Source organism: Trachypithecus francoisi, unplaced genomic scaffold, assembly GCF_009764315.1.
Source record: "Trachypithecus francoisi isolate TF-2019V2 unplaced genomic scaffold, Tfra_2.0 Lachesis_group0, whole genome shotgun sequence".
NCBI classification, from domain to species: Eukaryota; Metazoa; Chordata; class Mammalia; order Primates; family Cercopithecidae; genus Trachypithecus; species Trachypithecus francoisi.
In genome coordinates, this window is record NW_022681453.1 from 52,948,667 (window position 1) to 52,966,099 (window position 17,433).

General features: G+C 46.2%; 1 protein-coding gene across 4 annotated transcripts in view; it reads right to left on the bottom strand.

Annotated features, from left to right (window-relative positions):
* SRGAP3 (SLIT-ROBO Rho GTPase activating protein 3) overlaps positions 1-17,433 on the bottom strand; it is a 268,212-nt gene that overhangs the window by 91,680 nt on the left and 159,099 nt on the right. For all 4 annotated transcript variants that reach the window (XR_004436994.1, XM_033210534.1, XM_033210533.1 and 1 more), the window contains exon 4: positions 3,965-4,027. Coding sequence is in view for 3 of the 4 variants with exons in the window: in XM_033210534.1 (XP_033066425.1) it covers positions 3,965-4,027 (63 nt within the window). In the remaining variant the exon portion in view is untranslated. The remainder of the gene's footprint in view (positions 1-3,964; positions 4,028-17,433) is intronic.

Sequence of the window (17,433 nt, forward strand, 5' to 3'; positions counted from 1 at the left end):
TGCTTTTCTAACCCAGAACTCTGGGCTTGGCTGTGTAACTTGCTTTGGCCATTGGGATATTAGCAAATATGACACAAGTAGAAGCTTGAAAAGTGCTTACACATTGGGGTTTGCTCACTTTGGACTCTTTTTCTTTTTTTAATTGACCAGAAAACTGCAACCACATGAGTGGCCCCAATTGAACCCTGCCCAAATTACTGACCCACAGAATCATGAGCACAGAAAATGGTGGTTGTTCTAAGTCACTGAGTTTTGAGGTAGTTTGTTATGCAGCAACTGATAACTGATACAAAGGCTTTAAGTAAGTCACTTCTCTGTGCCTCCATTTCTTTATCTGTAAAAATGTAAGAGTGTTAGTTAAATAATATATATACAATACCTAATACAGAGTGAGATGCATCCTAAGCACTCATGAAGTGAGCTACAGATGTTAGGATCATCCCTGTTTGGCAACAAAGAGAAAGAGAGTCAACGAGGTTAATTGACTTGGCCGAGTTGGTAAGTGGTACAGCAGGAATTCAAACCCAGGTCTGTCTGTGATCAGTGTGCACTGCTGTGATCCTACGTTGCCTTCCCTGTTAAGAACTCCCTCTCTCTTCCTCTCGTTCCCTCTGCTTCTTTAATTCCTACCCATCCAAAGGCACCAAGCTCAAAGCTCACCCTGGAACACAGTAGCCCACTTTTCTGAATCTTTTTTCTTCTTGTTCTCCCTCCCTCCCTCCCTCCTCCTCTCAACCCATCTCTCACACATGTGCATCTCCCTCAACTAATACATACCCATCTCCTCCTATGTGTGTGCATGGCTGGCCAGGGGCTCTGGGCACACTGTGGGGAACATGGTCTAGCCCCACAGAGCTCATGGGCAAGTTACACAGCCAAGCCCAGAGGTACCTCCCCTGCGAGCCCATGTGTCCAGCACATACTAGGCTCTGACTTGTGTTGTATCAACAGTTCACACACTACTCTTTTTTAAAATTATTATTATTATACTTTAATTTCTAGGGTACATGTGCATAACGTGCAGGTTTGTTACATAGGTATACATGTGCCATGTTGGTTTGCTACACCCATCAACTCATCATTTACATTAGGTATTTCTCCTAATGCTATCCTTCTCCCAGTCCCTCACCCCCTGACAGGCCCCGGTGGATCACACACTACTCTTATCTCTCTGCCCAGATTCCAAACTCCTTAGGAGTAAGACCAGTTCCTTTCATGTTTTTCATTCCTCCCTCCTCCCTCCTTTGCTTCAACGAGCACCCTGGAAGCACCAAGGATGTACAAGACTGTGACAGAGGCAGACTCTGAAATGTCCATGATCCCCCACTGTGCCCTACTGCAGCTCTGGGCCCACAGCATGTGGCCCCAAATGCTTGAATTTAACTGAGTTTCTGAGTAACCACTGAAGACTCTGTGTGTAGTCAACAAATGATCTTCATGGGGGGTGTGCTGGCACCATGAGGATCCCACTCTTCTACGTGCAGCCAAAGGAGAATGCTGGGGACCCTTCCTCTTCCACTAGCTCCTGGTGACCCTCACCAGGCTGCTGTGGAAATGGCAAGGCACGGCTCATCCTGCTGGGGCCTCAGCCATCCTGCCTGGCCTGTGTCTCCGATACCAGTGGCATTTCTGTCCAGCCATCCTGCCCTGCAGCCAGCACAGAGAGGTGTGCATGGAGCACCTGCTGGATTCAGGCCACTGTGCTGGGCACTGGGACCTTGAAGGACACAGAGAGATGACACTGTCCTCCTGATCTCTGACCACCACCTTGCCTTGTCCAGTCTACAAACTACAGAAAGATGACCAGTCTCATTTGTCACAGGTGAAACTGACAAGTGAAGGGACTTGCTCAAGGCCACACAGTTGGGTTCAAATGGAGCCTTTGGGCCTTTCATGCAGTGTTTCTCAGCCAAGACCTGACTCCCAGGGAGTTCACACTCCAACATGTTAGAAGACGGGATATAGACAATAAAGATACAAGAGATTTTGGTACATCTGCCATAGGAACTTGAAGCCGAGAGGTAACAACATTCTGAAGGTGGTGGGGTTTGGTGTGAGTTTGAAAAATGAGCGTGACACTAACAGGTAGGTATAGACAGCAGGGATTGCAGGCGGAAAGCAGCAGAGGGGGAAGGTATTTGGTGTAAATATAGGGCACCAAGAAGAGGAGCCCTGCTGGAGGTCACAGCAAAAGTTAAAGATCTAGGTGGGGATGACTGGGGGGTCCCAGGACATTGGGGGTAAGTTGTTTTGACATTGTAAAGGAAAGTGACCCAAAGTGGAGCCTGAGGAACATAAAAAGGACCTAGACTGGGGAGCACCCGGTCTAGCCAAATTCGCTGCAGAATTCTAAGCAGGACAATCCCATTCAGTTACGAGGCTTGCATTATTTATCACCACCCTTCCCCCCACCGTGAGTATGTACAACAGCCTACTTCACAGCCATCAAGGAGCCAGTGATGGTGATGATGATGATAGTGACGCTCAGAACTTCTGATACAGAATGCTCTTCTTTTCTCTTTGTTCTGAGCATGTATCACATATAGGATCTCCTTTAATTCTCACAAGGATGTGCACTAAGCAGGTACTAGATTTCTACTTAACACCTGGATTTGAACCCAGATCTCTGGTTTCAGAATCTGTGCCTTAACCCAATAGGCTGTTCTGCCCCCCACTGACCAGCTGATGCAAAGCAATATGTATTCTCAAGCAGCAATTCTTCCTTTACCCTAAGAATGACCCAAGTAAAAACTATCCACAGCTCAAGTTTTACTCCTTAATTTGGAATCACAGAATTAAAAGTTTCAAGTTTTATCTAAGAACTCTCACCCCCATTTTACTGATTGGGAGACTGAGGCCCAGGAAAAATAATGCCTTGCCTAGAGTTCTGTAGCTTGCTGGCATCTGAGGCAGGCTTTCTGACCTGAGGTCCAGGTCCTCCCACAAAGGCTCTCAGTGCCTCTGAAGAATTTACCACCTGCTGGCCACACAGGATATAAACATAGAAAGATAATAAAACTGAACAGAAGGGGCTTCTCATAGCCTGCTGTTCTTTCCCCTCATACCAGGGATTTTCAAATTCAGTTTTAGCAGCAGATTCTCCCAACACACAAACATACTTTTCATGAAATGCTATATAGGGCACCTATCTATTTAAAACATAACCATTCCCCACTGTTCTGATTGGGGTAGGGTTGAGGGGCCTGGAGCTCTACCTGCTGGGTCTACCCACCCCATTCCCCACACCTCTCCATGGGGTCCCCACACTCCTCGCGAGGAAGCCGTAGGCTCCCCAAAGCACAGTCTGAAAGTCCCTGCATCATCGCTTCATGTGTTTGTGTCCTCATTCACTCACCTTCTTGGATTCTAAAACTCATCTCAAGCACAGTTAGATACTGACTCCAAGCAGGTAAAAACGTCAGCCGTGGACCACACTGTGATGTTCTGAAATTATGCCTTGGAGATGGCAAGGCAGGCTCACCCCATAGCCTCATGTGATCCTCGGAGCCATGCTCCATTTTGCAGATGCAAATACTGAGACCCAGACAAACTGCCCACCTGCCTATGGTCCCACAGCCGGTAAGGAAGGGCCTCCACTGGAGTCTGTGCTGCCTGACTCCAAAACCTACATCCCCGCCTTCAGGAGCCTTCACACTCACACTCCCATGGCCTTGACTTTGTGCCCTCTGTTCTTGCAGGTAACACATCCACAGCTGCAGGTCACTTGAATCTCTCATGAACTTTGACAAACTAGACAAGCCCAGGCCCTACCCCAGATGTACAGAATCAGGGGATGAGGCTGTGAGTCATTATATCCTGACATGATGACCCACTGTCACTCAGCATAAAACACAGCAAAAAAGGCCCGGGGTCATTCCAGACCTCTGTTTTGCCTCCCTCCAGCTCTGGTGATGAAAACAGAAGACCCAATCCCAAAACGGCAGTGAGCCTGGGCAGAACTTACTGTGTAGAGCTCATTGGTCACCTTCAGGAGCTCCTCGTGCATCTGCAGGCCAATCTCCTTGCTCTGGAATATGGAAGAACAAATGTCAGCAGGGGAGAAGTTTGATGGCTACATTTACCAATCTCTTTTCAAAAGGGAAAGGTCAGGAATGTTTCGGGTGGGGTTGGAAGGGGTACAGAAATCAGCATAAACTTCATTGATCTACATGTAAATTCCTCAACTTACGTCCACGGAACAAACCCACAGAGAGAGGTTCCTTGCAGATGGGATTCCCTGGTCATATGAGTTGGGGAACCCTACACATCACTTCCCTACCACAGTGACTCCCAGTGACAGTAGCATACTAAAGATGTGAGGAAGCCCCACAGAATTTTTCTTTAAATCTATGTGTCCTAAGCTGGTATAACCGGGGTCTGAGCTTCTTGCACAATCCTCATGAATGGCTAGAGAGTGGGGTTCCACAGAACACACTTTGAGAATCAATGATGTGGCATCCCAATTCCTCTTGAGAGTAAATGATAATTCTCAAGTCCTCCAGGAAACATCTCAGGTCCTCCAGAACATGAGTCTCCAGCCTTCAGGCCACAGATCAGTCCGTGGCCCACTAAGAACCAGGCTGCACAGCAGGAGGTGAGTAGAGGACAAGAGAGCATTTCCACCTGAGCTCCACCTCCTGTCAGATCAGTGGTGGCGTTAGATTCTCATAGGTCCTTGAACCAGGTTGTGAACCGCGCATGTGAGGGATCTAGGTTGCACGCTCCTTATGAAAATCTAATGCAGGATGATCTGTCTCTGTCTCCTATCACCCCCAGATGAAACCATGTAGTTGCAGGAAAACAAGCTCAGGGCTCAAACTGATTCTACATTACATAGTGAGTTGCATAATTATTTCATTATATATTACAATGCAATAATACAGAAATAAAATACACAATAAATGTAATGCGCTTCAATCATGCCAAACCATCACCCCACCCTGATCCAAGGAAAAATTGTCTTCCACAAAACTGGTCCCTGGTGCCAAAAAGGTTGGGGACCACTCTCCAGAAGACATTTCCTGAAGGATTGTCTTCTTTGACTGAGAATCAGCAGCTGGCACCCACTTGGACATAGCCTTCCTAGCTTTCCACGACTGGTTAAAACAGATGCCCTAACCTTAGTTTGACTTCAAATTTCAGCTCGACCCTCCCCCATGCTGGTCCCCTGGTCTGCCTAATCTCATCTTACCACTGCCCGGATCCTGACACAGTGGCAGGTCCACACTGTCAAGGTGTCTGTTCCAGTGAGGGACAGGAGCAGTACAGGTTGGCAGAAAGGCCTTGGGGGCACAAGGCAAAAGATTTAGCTTCTCATTTCCACTGTTTTACCAGCTGGCTGTGTAGCCTTGGAGAATCACTTCCCCCTTTGAGCCTTAGCTACCTCACCTATCAAATAAAAAGCTTAAACTAAAACGATACTCTCCAAAGCATGGTCTGAAGATCACTGTTATATGCTATGCTAAAAAAGTGGGGCAGGAGCTTCTAAGACTACATGCATTTGGGAAAAATGCTAGTTGAACAACGGTAGACAAGTTTTCTTAATGCAGGCCTTCTCAGTGCCTTTAATGTCCTTCCTTGCATGGAGATTTTCTAAGAAGGAGGTGTAGTATGCAGTTTCATTGACCACAGTCCTGTGGCTTTCATGATATTTAAGGACACAATCCAGAATTGGCTTTCATGATATTTAAGGACACAATTCAGAAAACAATGAGAAAATTATCTCTAGGTTCCATGCAACTTGAAGAGTCTAGAATTCTTTGTTATTTTATTTATGATTGTGATTATGATTTTGGTAAATATTCTCTGCTATAATCTGAATGTTTGTGTCCCCCTCAAAATTCCTATTTTGAAATCCTGACCCCCAATGTGATGGTATTAGGAGGTGATGTCTTTGGGAGGTGATTAGGTCATAAGAGTGGAACCCTCAGGAATGGGATTAGTGCCTGATATGGTTTGAACCTCTGTCCCTGCCAAATCTTATGTTGAAATAGAATTCCCAGCATTGGAGGCAGAGCCTGGTGGGAGATGTTTGGATCATGGGGGTGGATCCCTCATTAATGGCTTAATGCCATCCCCTTGGTGTATTCTGAAGTGTGTGGCACCTGCAACTCCCACTCTCTCTCTGTTGCTCCCACTCCTGCCACGTGAAATGCCTGCTCCACCTTCACCTTCTACCTTGATTGGAGCTTCCTGAGATCTCACCAGGAACAGATGCCTGCGCTATGCTTCCTGTACAGCCTGCAGAACTGTGAGCCAATTAAACTTCTTTTCTTTACAAATTACCAGCCTCAGGTATTCCTTTACAGCAATGTAAGAACAGACTAATACAATGCCCTTAAAGAGACCCAAGAGAGCTACCTTGCCCCTTCCACCATGTGAAGACACAGCAAGAGGTTGCCCTCTATGAACCAGGAAGCAATCTCTCACCAGATATCAAATCTGTCAGTGCCTTGCTCTTAGATTTCCCAGCCTCTAGCACTGTCAGAAATACATTTCTGTTGTTTATAAGTCACCCAGTATATGGCATTTCATTATAGCCACCTAAAAGTACCAAGATACTCTCCCTGTTTGCCCAGACCATCATGTTAAGTTTCTGTATTGAAAATGGGAGCCATGATCTCGGCTCCCTGAGTAGCTGCAGCCTCCTGCTCTCCCTCCCAGCTCCTTCAGCCTCATAGCTGGACCAGCTGCTGATGGGCAAAGACCAGTCTTCCTCCCACCCTTGCAGAGGTGAGAAGCCTCTGAACCCAGGGGTAGCTCATGAAGGCTTAGTATCAGAATGATGCCTTCTCAGGCTCCTTCTCCTCACCCCCCACAGCCCTTTCTCTCAGCTTCCAGGCCTGGCTTGCCAAGAATCACCCTTCTGAATGTGGTCTCTGCTTGTGCCAGACCCCTTAACAGACAGCAGAAACCTTGGAGGCAATTCCAGAGACCTGTTTAGACCTCCCTCCAGCTTCGAGAAGTAAAGAAAGGTGACCCAGTGCAAAACTGCAGTAGAGGGTGTGCAGAACCTTCTGTGCAGAGCTCACTGGGGACCTTCAACAGTGTCCTGTGATTTCTGTACTGGTGCTCTATGAACCCAATTAGCTATCCGCATTTCCTATTCTCCATGATTCTCTCAAGTGAACAATCAGTGCCTCAGTTTCCCCTGTGGCCCCCTCCCCCTGATGTTTCCCCATCACTGCTGACTCCAGATTCTCTGACACTCTCCAGTGGCCTCCTCATGGTCCTCAAACTCCCCAACACCTTTGATACCCAAGACCCTATTTCTTATGTGTTTATTTTTATGATCTAACTTTTTACATAGGTAATAAAGGCACATGGTTAAAGAAATTCTAACAGCCAGCAGGTAAAATGGAAAGAATAAGTCTCCCAAGCTCCTCCTTGTCCAGAGGCAACTGCTATGAAAAATTTCTTCTGATACTTTGCAGAAATAATCTATGAATAAACAAGCATACATTTGCATATCATATGTTCTCTCTTAACACAAATGGGAGCATATCATGCACCCTTTGCATCTTGCTTTTTTCACTGAACGATACCTCTGACAGATTTTTCCATCATGTAACTCTTATAGCCCCTTTTTTGCACAGCTGCTTGGGATTCCATATACAAGGAACATCATAATTAATTTAGCCCGCTCCTTAGGGATGGATATTTACATTGCCTCTAGTATCTTTTTTTTTTTTTTTTTTTTGAGACGGAGTCTCGCTCTGTCGCCCAGGCTGGAGTGCAGTGGCCGGATCTCAGCTCACTGCAAGCTCCGCCTCCCGGGTCTACGCCATTCTCCTGCCTCAGCCTCCGAGTAGCTGGGACTACAGGCGCCCGCCACCTCGCCCGGCTAGTTTTTTGTATTTTTTAGTAGAGACGGGGTTTCACCGTGTTAGCCAGGATGGTCTCGATCTTCTGACCTCGTGATCCGCCCGTCTCGGCCTCCCAAAGTGCTGGGATTACAGGCTTGAGCCACCGCGCCCGGCCGCCTCTAGTATCTTATTATCTCAAACACTGATATAGTGAACATCCTTGTGTGCTGTCACTGTGCATATGGGCAGGACCCCATCCTAGAGGCAGTTCTGCTGGGAAGAGTCCTGTCTTCAGAATTCCCTCCAGCCTTCCCTTCTTGGTCCCTGCTGCAGCTGGCTCCCTCACATGCTCCTGACTTCAGCTCCCACTTCTTGTTTACCAGAAGCCATGTCATAATCTCCCACGCCTTTCTCCTGGGCTCTGTCCTGCCCAGGAGACCTTTAGCCCAAGCTCAAAGACCTGTATCCTTAGCTGCTGCAAAACAGTATGGTCTAGATGTCCCCTCATGCCCTCAAACTCAAATTATCCAAAGGTGAACTGTTCCCCCATCCCTTCGATTTTAGTCAATGGGATAGTATCTTCCTGGGCTTGTCACTGGATACCTAGGAATTCTATTTCATACTTTGTTTAATTCCTCCTTCTCAATCCAATCTGTTACTGGGTCCCACCTGCAAACTGCCCAATTATTTGTCTGAATAGCAGGCAAGCTGGCCTCCTCCAGCTCGCAGTATCCATTCTTGCCCTTCCTACTTCCTAAGAGAGCCATGAATTTGCCCAGGAATTCATTCCTCCAGGAGAGTTCTTCAAGGGAAGCTGGAGGCTATCTCAACTCAAGATGGTGGATTCTGGTATGTGTTATTAGTCCAGAGGTGAGTATGTGACTTAACTGGATGGAAGAGAAAGACTTCTATGGTCAAATGAAAAGTTTTAGCTTTTCTACTGAGTGCTGGCAAAAGAAGGAAGGAAGGAAGGAAGGAAGGAAGGAAGGAAGGGAAGGAAGGGAAGGAAGGGAAGGAGAAGTGCATGCAGCCCAGTTGCTACCAGCAAGCATCTTAGAACCAAAAGAGGAAGCAGACTTAGGATTAATGACCTTCTGGACAATTGATTGGACTGAAAACCCAGAGCCTGCCTCCCAGTGAATTTCCACTTCTGTAGCTTTATTGATCAAGTCGCTTTCAGCTGGGGTTTTCTGTTACTTGCAGCCAAAAGCATCCTAAGGGATTCAGTCCTATTTTCCACCACCAGGTCCCATAGCAAGCACATCATTACTGTAGATCCAGATCACTATGTTAAGAGGCACCTCTTAGCAAAATCCTTGGCTCTTGTCTCTTTGAGCTCTTGTTCTGCAGGCCTGTGCCAGTGAAATTTCCTGGAAATGGACTTATCCTATTCCTCCAAAGCCTCCTCATCATCTGTAGAATCAAGCCCCAGCTCCTTAGCTTGACTTCTGAGTCAAGCTAACTCTACATGACTAGCACAGGTCTGTTGGGCAGCAGAGGGGATGACTTTAGGGGCCACAGAGACCTGTTTTGGAGGCAGGGCTTTTAGTCATTCAACTTCTTGGCATCTTAGCTTTCCTGACTGTAAAATGAGCACCTTGTTATGTCTTCTCTGCACTTGTAAATGATCTTGTTTGTTTACTTGTTCATTCATTTATCATTTGTTTCCCCTGCTTCTATGTCAGCCCCATAAGGGCAAAGAGACTTTCTCTCTGGCAATGAAAGCTCAGATCTTCCATCTGCTGGGAGTGCTGCAGGTAGACAGCCCTCAGCTGAGAGCACCCTACAGGGATGGCCTCAGAGGACAAAATGGCACCAGTATACACCTCCTTCTGAGTGTGGCCCTTACCCAAAGACTGACCACTGTGGGGCATCGAGGTCAGCCTCTTGCTGTCTCAACTCAGACAGCTCTGAGGAGTCATTCCATCTTCAGAACTCCCTGCTTCTACACTGTTGGTGGGAGTGTAAATTAGTTCAACCATTGTGGAAGACAGTGTGGCGATTCCTCAAAGACCTAAAGTGAGAAGTACCATTCAATCCAGCAATCCCATTACTGGGTATATACCCAAAGGAATATAAATCATTCTTTTATAAAGACACATGCATGTGTATGTTCATTGCAGCACTATTCACAATAGCAAAGACATGGAATCAACCCAAATACCCATCAATGATAGATTAGAAAAAGAAAATATGGTACACTATACACCATGGAATACTATGCAGCCATAAAAAAGAATGAGATACTGTCCTTCACAATATGGATGAAGCTGGAAGCCATTATCCTTAGCAAACTAACACAGTAAAAGAAAACCAAATACCACATGTTCTTACTTATAAGTGGGAGCTAAATAATGAGAACACATTGACACATAGAAGGGAACAACACACACTGGGGCCTATCAGAGGATGGATGATGGGAAGAGGGAGAGGATTAGGAAATATAACTAATGGATATAAGGCTAAATACCTAAGTGATAAAATAATTGGTATAACAAAACCCCATGACACACATTTACCTATGTAAAAAACCTGTACATCCTGTACACGTACTCCTGAACTGAAAATAAAAGTTTTGAAAAAGCTCCCTACCGGGCTAGCTAGGACTTCTAGTAAGGCAGCCTGCATCACAGCTCGACCTCACCCTGCTGCCTCACCTGCCTTCCCAAGTGGCTCATCCTGAGAACACTCCTTCATCATTCTCCTAGAAGCTAAATTCAGATGTCCCAGGGTCTGCTTCCTGGGGGACCCAATCTGCAATATCTTATTCCTCTATTCCTGCATTTCTGCAATGCAACAGAGCCTGCCACATGGTACATGCTCATTAAATATGTTTGCTTGGCCGGGCATGGTGGCTCACACCTGTAATCCCAGCACTTTGAGAGACTGTGGCAGGCAGATGACCTGAGCCCAGGATTCGAGACCAGCCTGGGCAACATGGTGAAACGTCTTTACCATACAAAAAATTAGCCAGGTGTGATGGCACACACCTGTGGTCCCAGCAACTAGGGAGGCTGAGGTGGGAGGATCGTTTAAGCCTGGTAGGTAGAGGTTACAGTGAGCTGAGGTCATGCCACTGCACTCCAGCCTGGGTGACAGAATGAGATTCTGTTTCAAAAAAAAAAAAACCCATACATATGTGTGTGTACATATGTGTGTGTGTATATGTATGTATATTTATGTATATATGTGTGTACATATATACACACATATATACATATACGAATACATATTATATGTATATGTATATTATATATGTATACATATATGCACATACATATATATGTATATTACATATGCAATACATATGTACTATACATATACATATAAAATACATATTATATGTATATGCATATATATGTATGTGTATATATACGTGTTTGCTGAATGAATCTATGAACGAATGAAGTGACAGTTCCCTTAAGACTTAGTTTCCTTATCTGTAAAAGTGAGATGATGTCATGGGTCTCATGGAGTCCCTATGAGCATGAAAAGAGATAACACATATGGCAGCACCTAGCACCATATGGGGTACAGATGAAGTCCCAGGGAAATAGCAGTACAGGCTGAATCAACACCCACGACATGCCAAGGACAAGGCTAGGAAGTTGCCCAGAGAAGGGAATATAAAATCGAATTTTTTAGCAACTCTTCCCTTAAGAATCTCCCAGTTTGCTGGGGTAGAGTCAAGAACACAATTCTTGGCAGGAAGCGGAATTCTTGGCAGGAAGCAGAAAGGGCCATACAAGAGTTAATGATGATGTGATGTGAGATAAAGTGATGAAGAGGATTGAGGGGATACTTTCAGAGCCTTCTTAGCTTGCATGAATGGCCAGAGACAGCCTTCTAGGCAGGGGGCACGGAGATTGGGGATGGTGAAAAGACTAGTTCATGAAGAGAGAAGATCGGCAACAGGTGAGCAGGAGATAAGCCTGAGACAGAGGTTGGGTCAGATCACAGAGGTGGATAGAGTGCAGGCTTCCTTCAGAGCAGGACTGGGAGCCACTGGGGGTTGTTGAGCAGAAGTTTAAGATGACCAGGGCTATGCTTCAGGAAGGTGAAGACACCACCAGCGAGTGGAGGGTGGGTTGAATGGGAGGAGCTGGAGATCGGGTTCTTGTGTCTCTTCCCCAGGACTGTAAGCCGCCAGACGGAACCTGCCCAGGCCTCTCTGCTCACCAACTCCCCAGCATCAAGCCCTGGGCTGGCCACAGAGTAAATATTCAATTGCACAGGACTCAAAGGCATTCTTTCTATTTTTGGCTGGGGTTGATTGGGAAGGGAAATAGTCTATGGTTCCAGAAACTACTGAATGAGGAACTCAAACGAAACTTTTCACCATAACAGGAAGCCCAAACCCTGTGATCTCCAGCAGACACCACACCCAGCCCTTAGGAACCCAAGTGATAATGTATTCGCTCTCACTGCCCACATTTTCCACATTACTTTCATGCCTGCAGGGGTCGGGGTGGCAGGCTGCTTCCTTCATGCACAGGGAGTGTGTGGACAGTGGAAAACAGTGACATGGGGCCAAGGAGGGCTCAGCCATGGTAGCTGTGGCTCCCCCAGGTTGACAGAGCACAGCCCTGTCTTTCATGCTCAAATAAGCCAGTAAAATGAGGCTGACCAACCTCAAGGGCCAGTCACCATGAGTGCAGGGAACCCCAGCCCTGCCTAGTTCCTTTGCCTCTTTGCCCGTAGCTAAAGCCAGTTCAGCTCCCTTAGGGCCAGGCATTCTCTGTCCTGTGTATAGAAGGATGTTTAGGAGCATCCCTGGCCTCCACCCGTGAGATGCCAGTAGCATTCCCTACCCCCAACCCCCAGTGTGACAACCAAAATTACCTCCAGACATTGCCAAATGTTCCCTGGGGGATAAAACTCCCCCTCTCCTAGCCGATTGAGAAATAGTGCCTTAGACCAAGCCTTCCAAGTGGCAGCTTCTCTGGCTGCAGACATGTTTTGTTTGGCCATTCAGTGCTTTCAGAACATCTGGATGCTTTCCCAGTGCTGAAAACTCAGGAAATTTCCTGCACGAGTCCTGATTTTCAGCGTCTCTGATAATGCTAGAAGATCCAGCAATGCCAAGACCCTGTTTCAAGTATGGTGGCCCCTTCGGTCTGAGTTTGTGCTACTGCTGGTCCAGGTGACCACAGTGCCCAGCTTCTCCCTCCACCCAGCCATGTCCTCCGTAAGCCCACAGAGGTATTTGAGTTTATGACCAGACACTAGTGGGACCCTCTCAGGAAAGGGGTGGCCTCTTGTCCCTCTGTGGTCCATGTTGCACTAGCTTTGATTCCATTTACATGGTGTTTATTGACTACCCAGTATATACCAGCCTAAACTAGGCACTAAAGACAAAAAGCTGAATGAGACACGGTCCCTCCTCTTAAGCACTGTTTTATCAACAGCAGTTACCATTTATGGAGCACTTCCCATTTGTTTTGTTTTGTTTTTTTTTTAAATGCTTTTTTTTTTTTTTTTTAAGATGGGGTCTCACTGTCACCCAGGCTGGAGTGGAGTGGTGCAAACATAGCTCATTGCAGCCTCGACCTCCTGGGCTCAAGTGATCCTCCCACCTCAGCCTTTGCTTGTAGCTAGAACCACAGGCACATGCCACCATGCCTGGCTAATATTTTTAATTTTGTAGAGATGGGGTCTCACCATGTTGCCCAGGCTGGTCTCGAACTCCTGGCTGGGCTCAAGTGATTGGCCTCCTTCAGCCTCCCAAAGTGCTGGGATTACAGGTATAAGCCACAGCGCCTGACTCCATTTGTTGAATACCATCCAAAGTCACTCCCATGCATTATCTAATTTAAATATTTACAGGAACTGCTATAATTATTCCCACTTGACAGATAAGCAGGGTTGGGGGGGCTGGAGGCTCAGAAGGGCTGAGCAACTTCCCCAAGGTTGCACAGCTAGAAAGTGGCAGAGACAAGATTCAGCTTTTTGATTGGTCTGACTCCAAAGTTGGCACTCATAGCAACTTACTATGATCTGCTTCCTTAGGACCTAGTTCAAGATGCAGACCCACAGTGAAAAAAAGTCATCACAAGGCTGGAATGGAGATGAGTCCAGACCACAAGGAAAATACAAAGGAGGCCCTGCCCTCCAGACATCACCTACCTGCCCAATGCACTTTCTCATCACCTGTGCAGAAATCTGCATCTCTGGGCCTTGCCCCAACTTACAAGCAAATCTTATCCTCTTTAGCTCACCTTCTCTGCTAGGAATAAACCGGCCATGGGCCATGTCTTGCTTCTCCCTTCCTCCTTCTTCTGCTAACAGAAGATGAGACGTAGGTGGAACAGGCTCCTGTTTGCCTGGCCACACTAGATCATCAGGCAGGGGTAGGGTCTGACCAGGCTCCAGCTCCTTGCCTTCAGTGATCAGATCAGAGACAAACACATGTTCCAGGCTAAGCCAATGAAGAATCTTCCCTGGGAGCTTTCTCATAACCACACTCTCAGATCATCTCTCCCCTGGGGTTGCTTAAGGGGTCATCAGGAGTCTTGCACTGCCTACAGTACCAGGCCCACTAGGGAAGACAGCCAGAGCCTTTCAGTCCCTAGATCTAGTGGTGCCTAAACAAGATTCGCCTCTGTACTTCATCAGTTTACAGGATCCCATACATTTTCATTTTTGCTTATTTGAAAGAATACTAACGTAATCCATGCTTATGTCAGTCTGTAGATACCAAAATGACCACTGAATGAGACGGCCTTCTGAAAACCCTTCTCCAAGCATCAGTTTTCAAAGAGTTCCTGCAAAAGGACTAATTTCCCAACAGTTAGAGCACACGCTCCCTGAAGACCAGAACCCTGGCTTCGGAGAGTTTCCCACAATGCCGATTACGAACACCTGCATACAAAAGGAGCTCTGTAAATGCCTGCAGATGAGCTCATCATTGTGCAGGAGCAGTAGGAAACTAGAGAGGAGTAAAGGATGGTCACCTCTGACCCTTATTTCTTTGAAAAACAAAAATCAAGCAAACATTAATTCATGTCAAGATGAAATCAGCTGACAAAGTTCTTGACATACACAGCTCTGAATTAAATCAATTCCTTTGCCATGAAAATCTTGCCCTGTATGATTTGATTTTGTTTTCAATGCAGGGATCATCACGCTTTTTAGGAAAAACTCTCAAAAACCTCATAGTAGGTCCTGGGACTTTATGAGTTACATTCGAAAAGCTCTTATTTCTTTTGTTGTTGTTGTTTTGAGATGGAGTCTTGCTTTGAGACCCAGGCTGGAGTGCAGCGGTGCAATCTCAGCTGACTGCAACCTCCATCTCTCGGGTTCAAGGGATTCTCCTGCCTCAGCCTCCCAAGTAGCTGGGATTACCGGCATGCACCACCAGGCCCAGCTAATTTTTGTCTTTTTAGTAGAGACGGGTTTTCGCCATGTTGGCCAGGCTGGTCTTGAACTCCTGACGTCAGGTGATCCACCCGCCTCAGCGTCCCAAAGTGCTGGGATTACAGGCATCAGCCACCACACCTGGCCTAAAAAACTCTGTTTTTAAAGGGCATGTGTCTATCTCCCTCAAACTAACTCAAAGATGGGTCATTTCCAGAGCTAATGTCACTCTCTATGTCTAAAATATAATACCATCTTAAAATGTTGGGTTTTAAGAATAAGACCTCACACACACACATACATACACACACACATACCCCTTTCATTTCTCCCAATGAGACCATCCTAAACAATCTTTTAGAAAATTGTAATGCAGGAGTAAGACAGGTGGCCTTTGTTAACTCTCAGTTATCTGTGTTGGGCTGCTCTTCTCCTGCCTCATCAAACTCTACTTCAGACAGCCCCTGTCTCTGTTTTCTCACTCTTTGCTTGAGTAGATGTTCTCACGTTGGGTTACTCTTAGGGACATTTCATGATTTTCCTAATTCTGGGATTCAAAAACAACAACAGGAAACAAACACAACTCAACAACAACAACAACAACAAAATCCTTTGTCTCTTTCAGTCCTAAATGCCGACAGATCTTACCCACTGCTTCTCCACACTGGCTTGTTTTCTCATCAAATCACAAAACTTGAGACCCACAGATGTTCCCTATTTAAATGCATGATGTATGTAAGCACGGGCCATCTCCCAAAGCGATTGTGTTTTTATTTCCAAAGCAAAGGTTTAAAAGGCGTGTCTCAGAGGATCAGGCTTCTCCAGCCTGTGCTGGAAGGTCAGCCCCCGAACACAGCAGCTCCAACAGCTAACGGCTCACTCCCATTCCTAGCCAGGGCTTCGGTTGCCAATAACCGGGCTATCGGCTCTCCATCCAGGTGCCAACCTCTGCTTTCAAACATCCTCCTTAGCCGGGTTCCTGCCCACCCTCTATCCTAATCCTTTTATTCTTCCCCTCTGCTTCCCATTTTCTTCCTTTCCCTGCTCCTGGACTCCTCCCTATTCTCCTTCCCTTCCCACACTAATTTATGCCTCCTGTTGCTAAACTCCAAATGTTGTCATCTACTCATTTTTTAAGAATGCAGATTCGAGTCCTTAGCTCTTCCTACTGTTGCCAGAGCTGGGATATCAGACTGCAAAGAAGCAGGAAGGCCCTAGAACCACTTGGACATTCTTGGCAGTGGTGAGCCCCACTCATGCACACCCAGGAGCCCAGGCATGCACGGAGGCAGTGAGTCCAGCACCGTGGCCAGCATTTCCTTTCCCTGCAATTACTCCCAGCCTTGCTTTGGGACCCTGTTTATCCTGAAAGCTTCACTTTCAGAACTGCTTTACATAACAGGCCTGAGGAAGTCCAAGGATACCTTGGAATGGTTATGAAAAGTGACCTGACATGGTCATGGTAGGAGTTTCTGGATCTCTACTGATAATACTAAATATTATTAATAATGGTAATACTTATTAAGAATAATTCTTAGTATAATTACTACTAATGTACTTATAATACATACCATTGTGGATAATAACAATAATAGTTATTGTTTCTTGATCTCTTGGCATGTGCCAGGCACAATGCTAACTGCTTTATGAGACAATACCTCATGTAAGCCTAAGATCAACCCTTTATGCGAGGCACGATTGTTGAATCTATTTTGAAGATTAGAACACAGAGGCTCAGGAAGGGTGAGTAATTTGCCCAAGGCCTTAGAGCTAGTGAATGTGACATTCTCAACCGAGTTGCCTCCATTGGGAAAGTTAGCACTCTAAGCACCTTTAAGGTCTTCTTTCCCTAAACTTCTAAAAATAGTTATAAAACATGAATACTCTTCTGCCTTAGTATAGAAAGCATATTGATATTTACAAGGCTCTGCTTTAGATCATCATAAATGTCAGATAACATACAGTGCTCCGTGCCATCTTGCAGAATCTCCTGTTATCTGTTACTCAATCCTGCCCCACCCTGGCTTCCAAGCCGAGGTAGCTGGGGATGGTGTGGAAAGTTGGGCTGAATCTCTGTGGGCCCAGAACATACTCACATACTCAGGAGTAATCTTTCTTGATTGTGTCCCTGATGTCGATGTTTTATATTTTATATATATATATATATATATTTCTCTCTGTCTCTCCAAGAGTCACTCACAGATCAGGAGCTATGGTTGAGGGTAAGATGAGAGCCTGCATGCATGTCTTGGGAAGTGACAGGGCTGTCTTC